This window comes from Fundulus heteroclitus, chromosome 4 (genome assembly GCF_011125445.2).
Source record: "Fundulus heteroclitus isolate FHET01 chromosome 4, MU-UCD_Fhet_4.1, whole genome shotgun sequence".
Classification (NCBI taxonomy): domain Eukaryota; kingdom Metazoa; phylum Chordata; class Actinopteri; order Cyprinodontiformes; family Fundulidae; genus Fundulus; species Fundulus heteroclitus.
In genome coordinates this window covers 35,883,705-35,897,661 of record NC_046364.1, presented here as the reverse complement: position 1 = coordinate 35,897,661, position 13,957 = coordinate 35,883,705, and the positions used below count along the sequence as shown (strand labels likewise).

Below are 13,957 nucleotides of genomic sequence, written 5' to 3'. Positions count from 1 at the left end.
AGGGTAGTAGAACTTTTTGTTGCCTACCTGGCAACAAAAAGGTGACATTAGTTTAATAAACTTTTGGCTCTCAAATGCCATAATAGTGCAACTTTCATGAACTTATATAACATGTATAATACTAGTCGGGAGAGAGAAGGCTGCGTTCAAGTGACATACAAACATCAAAATAGTATCGGTGCCCTATTTGTTGGTACTTGCCGATACCGATACCACCATTTTAGTGCTGGATCGGGGCCCCGTCCGATACTGGTATCGGTATCGGCGCAACACTACTTTGGCTACAAGTGACAATCATCAAAATCGACAGAAACTTCTGAAATGTGCTACTGTATATAATGTATATAACGGGTTCACGCTTTAGAAATTATTACTGGAACGACTTGGCTTTTAATGCTAATTTACTTTACTGCAGCTTCTCTGTAGTTATAACTTCTTGTTTTGTACTGTCACCCACTTGTTATGTGTTAATACAGTATATATAGATAGATAGATATATAGATATAGATAGATAAAGATATAGATATATATAGATAAAGATATAGATATATATATGTTATTTTTCTGTCTCTGGGGTGGGGGACAGTAAAGAGCATCGTCGGTCAGACCTACAAAAATGATGTGAGGTTTTTCAGCTGGCCTGAACAACCAGTATGAATGGAAACAATGGTTAACTTTAAACAGTTCAGGGAGCCTGTCTGAAGTCTAAACCGGTGAGCCGTAATCTTTAGCCACTCTGCATAAGGGACCAAAATTCATTAACAACCGTCCAGACCGCATATGCAGAGGACCTTTATCAAATACGACCACACAGTGCACCGACAAAAAGCTTCTCCCAGAACTTTACTGTGAAGAACCGTCATCTGTATTGGCACATCTGCCACAGAAAGACTGACAGCAGTCAAGATAATTTCAGTATTAAACATGCGCCTTACTTAGCTTTAGGGTCTTAATCATTGACAAAATATATATTTTTCTATGTAGTGCTTGATGAATAAAGTAAGAGAATTGCACTTTATTGCATAAACTACCTCGATGATAATGACCTTTGAATGTCACCACATTGAACCATTTCCTATTATTGAAGGTCTTTATTTGGGCAAAACATCCTGTTTTTATTCTGTCTGTAGATTTCTCACACAAAGTGTACGATGGCATTGCTGCAAATAATGTCACTGGCACTGTGTTCCTCAAGCACAGTTTTGCAATTTGATTGGTTTCTGTGTTTTTATTTTGAGTTGGTTGTATTTTTCTGTGTTAAACTGTCAAAAGATGTATTTTCCTACAAAGCCAAAACATATGTTTTTTGTTCTTGTGACTCTTATCTTCTTTCATTTGATGATCTAATAAACAAAGTTTCACAGTTTGTTGTTGGGGCTTGCATCACTTCAGTAGCTTAGCTTCTTGTTTAATTTTAGTCCGCTGGAATGAACCTTTAGTCACCATTAGTGTAAAAAAAAAAAATATATATATATATATATATATATATATATATATATATATATATATATATATATATATATATATATATATCTGGTATTTAAACAGTTGGTGAAGATGATGTTTTCACCACCTCTGTTAAGAAATTTCCTGAATGTGGTGTCCTAAAAATATGGTTGGTTTGCTGTGAAACTTTGGTTAGATGTTCAGACTCCTTATCTTTATTAGTGATTATAGAGTTCAATAGAAATACTGAGGACCAAAATGAGAAATTCATACAGTCATAGACAAGAAATGTTAAATGTTAGTTTCTTCATTTTATAATCAATCTAATCTAACAGAAAATTTTTTTCCATTTTATTGTTATATTTGTCCAAACAAATGTGCCTTTAGTTGTACCAGACATTAAAATGAACAAGAAATTCAAGGTAACAAGTGTGGTTTAATATATTTTTTCCATGACTGTAGAATAGTTTTTTTGTTATTTACTACTCTGGAAATGTGCGTCAAGTGAATTGCGTTCTGTTAAATTATCAAAGTTGCTACACAAAATGTGCACTTCAAAAACGACGTTGCGTAATCTGGGTGTTTCAGCAAACTTCTAATCATCGTGTTGCAACAGGCCGACATATAAGATAAGCAGCAGCTGGCGTGAACCATCTGTAACCAATCAACATACAAGCTGACGGCTGTAGACGATGTGAATGAGACACAAATAAGATGAAAGGTAAAACTTTATCATGACACATTTAAAGCCCAGACTAGTTATGTTCACTTATATGAACAATGAGTATGAGTTAAAAGCTGTTTTCAGAGGCATTCTTGTGTTTTGACACTTTTTTTCTTTGCTTGAACCACAGAGAAAACTAGAATATCATCAATATCAATATTAAGACCGTATGAAGATTCCCTGAGCTGAAGCAATATAGATAAATGTATTTCTTATGGATTCGTGATCCATATGGAATAAAAAGTGCAAGCATAAAAAAATAAAAGAACAAAAACACATAAAAAGACCCCTGATGTTTCAGGAGGCAGTCACACCCATGTTTCCAAAGTACAGATGTACAGCGTACAGCTCTATAGTCAGTGTGAGTAACAAGATGATGTGGCTTTCAGACTCATTCAATTGAGAAATGAATGTATACGTAGAGTTTCTTAAAAGGGCCATCAGTAAGCTGACACCAGCAGACACAAACACTTCAATGACACTGGCCCATCTGGGCTTTTTAAACAAAAGTCTTAAGGCATCATTATAAGCCACTTTCAATCTCTGAAGGCTGTTTTTCTTCTTTTTTTTTTGTAATTCCACCATAAGTGGGTTGCATGCAATGACGCACAGTATTATCTAAATAAGTTCAGTTTAACTTTATCAGAATAACATCCGCATTTACAATCTGGAACATCACGTTGTGCGTGTACTATGTGACACCGACGGTAAATGTTCTCATTTTCTGACAGAAGGTCTGTCAACACATGAGCAGGATGTTTTACTTCATTTGCGACACTCAGGAAGACACCAACAAACTCGGGAACACCCGACATCTGTCCTCTGTGACCCAACAGATCAAAATTACACTGCTACATGTAACATTGTGTTGCTCGCCATCCACTGAGCACACCTTAAGAACACCAGCTGAACTTGGACTAAAAACCACTAAGTCCTCAGCGTACATTAGGTGGTTTATTACTCTACCTCCAACCATACAGCCAGTTCTACGCAGTTTCAATGGCTCAGAAATCTCATTCATATAAAAGTTAAACAAAACTGCGGATAAAATGCTTCCTTGTGTGACTCCATTACCAACCTGAAAAGGTGCAGGCACACAATCGGCCCACTTCATCTGCATAGTCTGGTTAGCATACCAATGAGACAAATATGTTACTATATAGGCATACCAGCATGACACAGTTTTTAAATATGTTTTCTGTGGTTTACAAAATCACAAGCCTTAGACGAATCTGAGAAACACGTAAAAACTGTAGTTTTTAGTAGTGTCGTTGATATTTCCTTTACGCTATATATGCGCATATCAGTGCTATGTTTAGGCTCTCAAGTCAAATCTCTCAAATTTGAGATGTTCAGCAGAACTCAGACCAGAATAAGTAAATCAGTTGCTGTAGTGCTTTTGCCTATACGCAATATATGCGCATATCAGTGATATGCTTAGACTTAAACTCAAACGGGTTATCTGTTGACATTTTTTTTCTCCAAATTTTGAATTTGGAGAAAAAAAATTGAAAAATCTGTTCAAAATTTGCAAGTGTAGTAGGTCACATTATCAGAGGAGCCCAGATTTCCTGTTTTTTTCCTTCACAACAGGAAATAAAGGGACCTACATCAAGGAGTTAGGAATAAAAACATGCACAATGAAAGCAGTGAAGCACAAGGCAAAGGCAGGAACTAGCCTTGAACTTGCAAATTTGAGATGTTCACCAGAACTCAGATCAGAATAAATAAATCAGGCTTTTGAACAGATTCTTCAAAAAAATTTCTCCAAATTCAAAATTTGGAGAAATTTTTTGGAAGAATCTGTTCAAAAGCCTTAGACAGCATACTTGCAAGTGTAGTGGGTCACATTATCAGAGGAGCCCAGATTTCCAGTTTTTTTTCCTTCACAACAGGAAATAAAGGGACCTTCATCAAGGAGTTAGGAATAAAAACATGCACAATGAAAGCAGTGAAGCACAAGGCAAAGGCAGGAACTAGCCTTGAACTTGCAAATTTGAGATGTTCACCAGAACTCAGATCAGAATAAGTAAATCAGTTGCTGTAGTGCTTTTGCCAAAAATGGCATCAACAGTGCAACGGAGAAAGGGTTTGGTTTTAATAAATGTTTCACCTTTTTCCTAAAGCCCTTTGAGTCCTTACATAACAATGTTTAGCCATGGAATCAGCCCTCAAGGTTTGCTCCTTCTTTCTAATAAATCGCATTACACATTTGTATTTTGTCAGCTTTTCATGCTCAGGTTAAGATCTCTGTTTTGCAGAGCGGTAACCATCATCTCTGAAGTGAGGGAGACAAGTGGTTTATTATACCCTCAGACATTTCCTCAGTGATTAAAAAGAACCACATAATCACTAACAGTCACAGTACAGCACCAGAGGACCGACTTTAGTTTTTTAAACTATATTCTAAAAAAAATTAGGTTTTGGCTTGCAAGCTCTGGTTGAGTAGCCACATTGACTCTCAAACAGCCACAGGATAAGTGGCCAGATCATTAATCAGAGTCAGTTTTATTTGCCAGGCATGTCTACACATATAAGGAATTTGAGTCTGGGTTGTACAATGCTCACAATGTGTTTACTTATACAATAATGCATTAATAAAAATCTAACACAGTTTTTAGTATAGAGAACTAACACGATTACACTATGTACAAGCAGGCAGATTGGCACAATAATGCAATGGTGCAATGACCAGAGTGCAAAGGATGCACAAGTAAATCTCAGATGTACAGCTGCACATACACACACCAACATACATGCCACAGTGTGATGAGGTCAGAGAATGGGAACGCTGGCGCAAATGGGTATTATTCACAGTGTTATGCACATGAGGTAGGTGGATTTGGTATGCAGACCAAACAACGGAGCAAAGATTTACTTGTGCACCCTTTGCATTCTGGTCATTGCACTAACTTCATATGACACTATGAAAGTAAAAATGAACAGCACTGAAATAAAGAATGATGGATACATACGTGGTAAAGGGCAGCGAGTCTCTGAATAGAGACAGAATTATTGAATTGTTGCACAGGGGTTTTATTTAGTTATGCGGTGTGTGTGTGTGTGTGTGTGTGTGTGTGTGTGTGTGTGTGTGTGTGTGTGTGTGTGTGTGTGTGTGTGTGTGTGTGTGTGTGTGTGTGTGTGTGTGTGTGTGTGTGTGTGTGTGTGTGTGTGTTGTCAGCTGCTCATTAGAGTGATGACCTGTGGTAAGCCATTAAGTGTCAAACGCATGACTGCGGCGCCTTTCCCTCACCCAGAAAATGTAGCGCAGCTTGAGAAAACCTTCAATTTTAGTCATCCTCATGAGAACATCTTTCTGCCAGCAAGTCATCTCATCTTACATTTGTGGACATGGCACTGCCGCCATCTGGTGTCTTCTTAAAGTTATAACAAAACAAAAAAAAGCGTACAAAGGCAACACTATATTAATCACAAACTTGGCAGATGAAGCTGCTTTGAAATAAAAAGGCTTCAGCTACACAGCCCAGATGATTTTGGGAAATGTTTCTTTGAAACAAGTTTGACAAACAGAACAACACAGATAAACACTGGACATTTAGCTGGTAAAAGGTTAGTATTTGTGGTGCAAGATCTATGTCCAAATAGATAAGTCTCCAAGGTAAAGGCTGGAAGACTATGGGGAAAGGGAAATCTAGGTAGGCCAGCTAGATCTCACCTACAACTATGTTAGGACAAGGGTCCAAAATCATGACTCTTAGTTTAATTGGTTACTTTAAATTACCCACAGATGGGTGGGTGTGTGTGTGGGGGTGGGGGGGGGGGGTAGTTTGTCCTGTGTGTCTCTGATACCATGCTGTACTTCTGACACATCCACTTCTTTCCTAAACGACTAACAGAGATGACTCTTTACTACTTTTTCCCGGTATTTTCCATTTAAGGATTATTTGCAGTTATTGCTGCTGTTAATTCTGTGTTCTTTTTTCCTTTTTTTCTCCTTTCCACATTCGCTACACTGGTCAGTGTGTTTCTGTGTTTAACTGTTTCTCTTTTCTGAAAGGGGTCATTAGTTAACTATTGCTGCTTCATGTTTTGTCTCTGTCATTCTAAAAGGTCCACAACAATTCGAGACTCGTTAAAATGTAAAAATTGATTAGAGTTTATGAGCAATAAAGTCAAGAATAATAATAAAAAAAAATCACACCTTGACTGTGAAAAATTCTTTCCTTGTCTTTACACTGTATTGGAAATAAGGATTCCTTTGAAACACAACTGGAGATTTTCTCATTCAGGGAAGCTAAAAGTCAGTTTTTATTATCTACTTTTATTCTATATTTCCTTTTAAATCTTGTAGTTTTATTTATTTTGTTCTTTTATTGTATCGTTTGTATTTTAGTATAGACGTCACGATGGAGCAGTTAATATAAATGCTGCCTTGAAGCAAGAAGCTCCTGAGTTTGAATCCTGTTCTTCTTGTGCATATGTGGGTTCTCACCATGGTACTCCTTGACGGTTAGGTTTATTATTTACTCTAAATTGCCCATATGTATGAATGTGTGTTGCCCTGTGATAGATTGGCAACCTGCCCTGGGTGCCGCCTCTTGTCTGATGACAGCTGTAGAAAGGCACCAGAACTCCTACACATGCACATGTAAGGACAAGTGGGTATTGGCAATGGATGGATGTATCTAATTATAAAGCACTTTTTCGTTTTCTTATTTGACAGTTGCTAAATAAATAATGTTTACTTATTTACTTAATGTTGAATTAATGACTCTTGAATGTTTGAAATAACAGACATGGCACCAAACAAAAAATGTGTATCCCCTAAAACTGCATTGATAATATTGTCCTATTTTTTTCCTTTCCCTTGTGCATTTAAGCAAAGTGCTGGAGAGTCAGAATAATATTTCCATCATCAACCATTTAACAACACGGCCCATACCCACTGGCTCATCCTGCACTCGTACAAAGGAGGACCTGCTGATATAAATGACAAATGGGGCCTGTTAAGGACCCCATTTGTCATTTAAAGGTACTTATATGATTGGAATGTATTAAAAAGTTCCATATTTTTCTCAGTTTTTTTCTAAAAGTGAAATTTAGCGATTCATTAAACATAGTGAAATATTTCAAGTTTTTATTTCTTGTATTTTTGATTATGTCTCGCAGATAAGAAACCCAAAATGTTGTGTTTCAGACAGTTGGAATATTATATAGAATCAAAAAAATATATATATTTTAAAAAGAAATGGCAGGCCTCTGAAATGTATAAATTTTATTCACTCAACACTTGGCTCAGCACATCTTACATGAACTAATGAATCCATGCGACGTGGCATAGATCATCCTGTAGTTCTTCTGAGGTGTTCAGGCAGCCCCGGTTGTTTTGATAGCAACTTTCAGTTCATCTGCATTGCCGGTTCTGGTTCTGGTTCTGGACTATACCATATCTCAAAGATTCTTTATGGGGTTCAGGTCAGAGCAGTTCACTCCTTGTAAAGCTCTCGCAAATTCTTGACTGGATTTCACTTGACAATCATGTCAAGGATGCGGTTATGCCTTTTGCTGGTCCACCTTTTCCTGTCACACTTTTTCCTTCTACTCAACTTTCTATGAATTTGCCAGGATACAGCACTCCTTTCAGAGTCAGTAGTCCCATGATTGTTTCAGCCATAATATGACTGTTACATAACATTTAGACATTAAGAATGCTTTTTTATTTTAATAATTGATCTTATCTTATATTCTACATTGTCATCTGTCAGCCATAATCATCATAATTACAACATACTTTCGGAATAATTAAAATCACTTTCTGAAACGAGTGACGAACATACTGAACTATCTACGACATTCAAATTTTTAAGAGATGTACCCTGTGAAATCACAGGGTCCTGCTTGTGTTGTGGGAGGACCTTTTGGGGTGATTTTGAAAAGAACAACCGGTCACACCTTTACATAATTATAATTATTTTATTTGCTGTGTTCAGTGATCTGAAATTTTAAAAATTAAACAACCTTTTTTTAAGCACTTTTTCTTTCTTTATATAATCAAACACACTTCTGGGACTTTTCTTTTTCATTTACCAGGTGCTTTTTATTTAAATATAAACCTCTTGCTCTGGACTGAGTAAACAGAAAAAAAGGCATGTCCTGAGGTTTTAAATTAAATTAGTTAAACTCCCTCCTGGAGTCACACCATAGGTCTCCATAGGGGACCGTCTGTAAAGGATATCAAAGTGGATTGGGATAATTGTGGGATAAGCCGTCTCTGCTAAAGAAACACTGTAGTCCCTTTGCTGATGTTGATGTATCGACCTAATTTTTCTTTCTTATACGTTTTTTTTTCTAATTTTCAAGCATCTGAGCCTCAGAATAACCTTTGCATTAAAAAAAAATCCCACCCACACGAGTAAACTTGATTGGGACAAACGCCTTTCACAAAAAGCCGATTAACAATAATGTACGCGGGTTAAATTTGATATAAAAAAAATAGCCATGGGTAAAATAGGGTCAAGGTTGACAAGTTGACTTAACAAGTATACGGAACTAGATCATGATCATTCAGTTCAACTCAGTTTATTTATTTAGCGCCAATTCACAACAAATGTCATCTCAAGGCACTTTACAAAACAAACACATCCAATTTATATAAAGATATAGATTATATATTCATTTTTGATTTACATGATGCCCTATTGTGGAAAACCCCGGACTGAGAGAAGTTGTACTTTCTTTTGCTCATGACTCTATATTCTGTGTGTGACCTGATTACAGAAACATGGATATGTAGCTTTCATGGAAACTGATTAACAGCAAGTCTAAATTATTTAGAAATAAAGCAACATATCTGCGGATAGAAGAAATGAAACAGACACACAGAAACAAGATATAAAGTAAAACTTTATCATGACATACAAGTTTAAAGCCCTGAGAACCATATCTTTATATTAACTAATATGAACAAAACTGAATGTCTGAAAACCACTTTGGAAAAGTGCTCCTCTTAAATACAATCAGCACAAACCAGTTTTTTTTACAAGCATTCTTGTGTTTTGTTCCATTTTTTTGTTTGCATTAATCAAAGAGAAAACTATAATAATATCAGTAATATTATTGTCATGTCCATAATAATTATAACAGTACAAAAATATGCACAAACCCCACAGTTGAATTAATATACGGAGCATTGTACAAGCCAAAAACAACGACATGAAATTGATAAATGAGGTATTTGATAACCACTTGCATATGCACCTGTTTAACACAGATCAGGTTAGTCATTAAACATTCAAAAAGTGTATTCTACTCCAAAATCAAGAGACCAAAGGTTCCTCAGACTTCCAACTTCACAGCTTCCTGAGTGACGAGACGTCGCCTGCAGTTAGTGACAGAAAGCCTTAAAAAAAAAAAAGCACAACTCAAAATCCAAAAAAAAGAGAGCAAAATGGCCGCAGCTTCCGTCAGTACTCGTCCATGGATGCAGCTTTGCCCCGATGTACTGTTGAATGACACAAGCACATCTCACACACACACACACACACACACACACACACACACTCACACACACACGACACTTCTCCAGCTATTCAGGGGCCAGGAAGTTTCAATTCAACCCACTGGAGAGGGGAAAATGACTGACCAACCCTCAACACTTTCCACTCTGATCAGAGACCTCAAGCAGCTCAGGGACGACTGTGGTTGTGCTGCCAGTATAAAAAAAAAAGATAATAACAATGTAAAAAAAAAAGAAAAAAAAAAAAGAAAAACTGGAACCGTGTCAACCTGGGAAAATTTCTTTTTTGAATGTATTCATCTTTCAGCAAGCCCATCATCTTGTTATGAATCAGCAGATACAAAATTGGCGTCATCTGCAGTATCTATACTGTTACTACAAATATGCTCAATAATATACTAAACCGGCTTACACACACACACACACACTCCCACGCTCAAACACAGAAACATACAAAGGCAGTGAGGCTACTCTATCAAACAACCTTTAACAAACCAAAAAAAAAACTAAGCAAATGAAACTGACAAATTGGACTTAATAATAAAAATGTTTTAGTTACACAGCTTAGATGATTAAGCTAAACAAGATTGACCAGAATCAACAAAAATACAAATAAATATCAAAAACTTAGCTGTTAAAAGTACGAGCGGTGTGACACAGTTATCCAAACAGCAGGTAATAAACCTACCAAAAGTTACCGACCTGAAACCTGCAGTGACCAGATCTCACCAGCAACTACGTTAAGGCAGCATTCTGATTCCCTTCTTAATGAGCTAGTTATGTGTGAACCAAACTAAAATTAACTGCATAGCCATAAGCTGCTGGACCTCACATTTAGTGGCTAAAAACACAGTCAAGCATCAAGGCCTGGAATTCAACGCAGGTGAAGCTGGAAAATCCATTTTAAACCTTATTAAAGTTACATTATTTTAGAAAAATTCAAAGGAGAGCATGGATCTTATAACATGGCGTGATATAATCCACCGATGTCTGGACCATCAGGAAGTGTGTTTGGCTGGAAGGGACTGAAACTGTGGCCCACTGAGCCTGTAGACAGCGCCATGCGATCTGGCCTTTGTTCTGTATAACACTTTAATCTCTCCTACACAGGCCACATATGATAATTGTTACATGTTCAGATTTGATTTAATCTAGTTTTAATTGATTGCAGGAAGTGAAGGCATGTAATAAAAATGTGGGGGGGAAAAAAGCAAAGACTTACACCACACCTGACATAGTTTTCACAAAAATGTCCATGATTAGGTTGAAAGGGTTTAGGTGGGACGTCGTTTTGCAGTCCAACAGACACTCAGATGTGTTTTCTAAATGCATCTCAGCACGTGCAACCAGGATTGTACAAGAACGACCAGCCGGACTAGTCTTTGGTATCTAGCTGTGCAATAACCAGAAAATGAATGTGTTCTAACACTGGTCACATGATTGTACACATGCATTTCATTTGAAAACTGTCAAGAAAGAATTAAAACGCATTTTCTCCCATCGCAATCAAATCTCAGATTAACACAATCCTGCAAATCTACACAACAGCGAGGAACGAACATTTCTGTTCCTCTTCCCTGAAAAAAAAAAAAAAATGCATATATCACTTCCCTCAGACCAACCCCCCCCCCCCACCCGCAAAATCCCACCCTCAGAAAAGAAAGCAAGAAAGAATGCATGAAACAGGGTCTATGAGTAAATACAGCAGAAAGAAAGCAAACCCCTCCCAACTCTTTTTTTTTTTTTTTTTTTTTTTCTCTCCCCAAAACCCACCCGCAGTGTGTCAGTACATCCATGTCAGTTTCAGTTCAGGCAGGATTTGGCTTTACAGCCGAGGTATGTAGTGTCGCTCTCGATTTCAGAGAGTCTAATGAGGTATTTTCTTTTTTTTTTTTTTCAGACAGTCACGTAGTCTTGTGCATTCTTCACAAATGAATCTTCTTTAAATTAACAGTGATTCCTTGCGGTTGTCACTTTGCTTTCCTGAGAGAGACGCCCTCCAGAAGAGAGAGGCCAGTGTGAGGGCTGGGAACTACTTACTGATGAAGACGCCGTCCGATTGGACATTCAGGTGGAAGGATGCAAACCAAAATATGGGATGGAGGGTCAAAACGGGACTGTGTAGCTGGGTTTTTGAACGCCGCGGTAGGTCTGTGAGCAGAGACATGAGCTCAGGGTCTCCTGGACTTGTTGTTGGACAAGAGCTGCTGTTCCCCCCCCCCCCCCCAAACTTTGTGCGTTAAATCGTTAAACAAACACCTGTGAGCAACGGAATTAAAGGTGCATCTCAATAGATAGAAATATCAACAAAAAAAGTTGATTTATTTGAAGTTTAATTCAAAAAGTGAAACTCATTCATATCCTATAGATTTATTAAACCAAGAATTGATATATTTCAGTCGCTTTTTCTGTTCATTTTGACGATTATGGCTATAAATCCAAAAATGTGGCTTCTGAGACAATTAGGAAGTTACATAAAACCAATTTCAAAAATAATTTTTAGTGCAGAAATGTTCTAATCATGCTAAGGCCAAGACAATCATGGTAAAGGCTACTTCCAGTTAGCCTTCAAAAGGCCTTGCCAAAGATCCAAGTCTATTATTGGAACGTGAGGTATGAGGAAAACTGCCTGTTTAAGAGAGATTAAGGGAGATTCACAAGATGTAACCTGTAGCTGGAGTCCTTGCTTTAAGATCCATCACACACACGCCTTCAGGAGATGTGCGAGCCATCAACCAAGCAATTTCTACCTCTGCTGAAGCTTTAGAGAGATGGCAACGTAATTTAATTTTTAGCAGCATGCCAAAAGTACCAGTGCCTGCTTTAATGACCATGGTGTCACCATGCTTGACTAGCCAGGAAACTGGCTTGACCTAAACTTGACAAAGAACATTTTGGGTGTTCCTATGTAAGGAATTCAGAGAAACTGGGGTCAAAGATGCAGATGAGCAGAAAGCCGATATCAAAATCAATCTAGGCTTCCTTAAAGCCTCAGCTAGGCTAAAGGCTGACCATTTCCCAGTCAGGTCACATTGCTGCAGTAATTCATGCTGGAGGAGCTTCAACCAAGCATTGAGTGTAGGCCAATATTTATGCATTAAAAATCCTTTTTTTTCCCACATTTTCTGAGAAGCTTATATTTAGGTTAAGCCATAATGATTAAATTCACAGATATAAACGCTTGAAACACATCGCCCTGTGATAAAACTCAGCGAGCTTCCCTTTTTGAATTAAATGAAACAAATAACCTTTTAAAAGATATTTGTATTTATTGAGATGATCCCCGATGGGTCGGTGCGTCCAACCTTTCTAACGGACCTTAACAGAGGGTAGTTGTGAAATGAGGTATTTAATCTGCCGATCCACAGCATCATCTTATCATTCACCAGTCCGAGTTTACCACGAAGCTACCGTGTGATTGAGACCTAAACGGCCTGGGTTGGAGGCCTATTGCTGTGAGGTGAGTGCTCGGTGCATGAGGTTGTGTTGGTGAGAGTTACCCGACTTCTCCTGATTGCAACACGTTCAAAAAGAATATATATATATATTAAAAAAAAGTTGATTCAGGTTAAATATTCTACAGCTCCTGAGGTAAAGACACCACTGCAGGTTACTTGATTTGAGGTACGTAAAAAGAGGAAAAACTGAAAAAAAAAAATGAACAAAATCATCCTAAAAACACAAAATCAAAAAGACAACAAAATGGCAACAAACAAACAAAATGTCCTAAGATAAAAAACCTTTCAAGTTCAGTTGTGGATACGCCTGTCAGTGGGTTTTGGCTGAGCTGATTGTGTCTAGCATGTACACTAGGATTAATAAGTGTATGAGTGTGTCAATTTCGTGTGTCAATTTGTGATTCTGTGCATATCTGTGTGCGCGGTGAATCTAATGCAGCGCGGTGAATTCATGTGAGTGTGTGTGATATTCGGGGGCTCTTATGCTCATGATTGGACAGCCAAAAGGTTGACAGGGTTGTTGAGGTATTTGTTGTGCAACAGTTTTTCTTATTCTTATCGGTTTCTCATTGTAATGGTAATTCATGCTGGGGCCTTGCTGTGGAATAGCGGCATAGGGAGCGGATACCAAGTAAAGCTCGACTTAGGGGGACCCGCTGGGGGCCAGCTCAGCAGAGCCAGAGCCCTTGGAGGAGCAGGTGGAGGAGGGTGTGGGGCTGAGGGTCTGAGCTTGGGGAGCAGAGAAGCCAAAGCTTGTGCTGGTTCCAGCAGGGGATGATGAGGCAGCACTAGCAGCAACAACAGGCCCTGGCGCCCCACCGGACTTCTGGGCGAATAGGGTTCCTGAGGGAA

The 13,957-nt window shown here is 38.0% G+C and overlaps 1 protein-coding gene across 4 annotated transcripts in view; it reads right to left on the bottom strand.

Annotated features, from left to right (window-relative positions):
• Positions 1 to 9,016: 9,016 nt before the first annotated feature.
• LOC105930467 (AT-rich interactive domain-containing protein 3B) overlaps positions 9,017 to 13,957 on the bottom strand; it is an 86,604-nt gene continuing 81,663 nt past the window's right edge. For all 4 annotated transcript variants that reach the window (XM_021319554.2, XM_021319553.2, XM_021319555.2 and 1 more), the window contains exon 9: positions 9,017 to 13,948. In XM_021319554.2, coding sequence (XP_021175229.1) covers positions 13,749 to 13,948 — 200 coding nt within the window. In that variant the 3' untranslated portion in view covers positions 9,017 to 13,748. The remainder of the gene's footprint in view (positions 13,949 to 13,957) is intronic.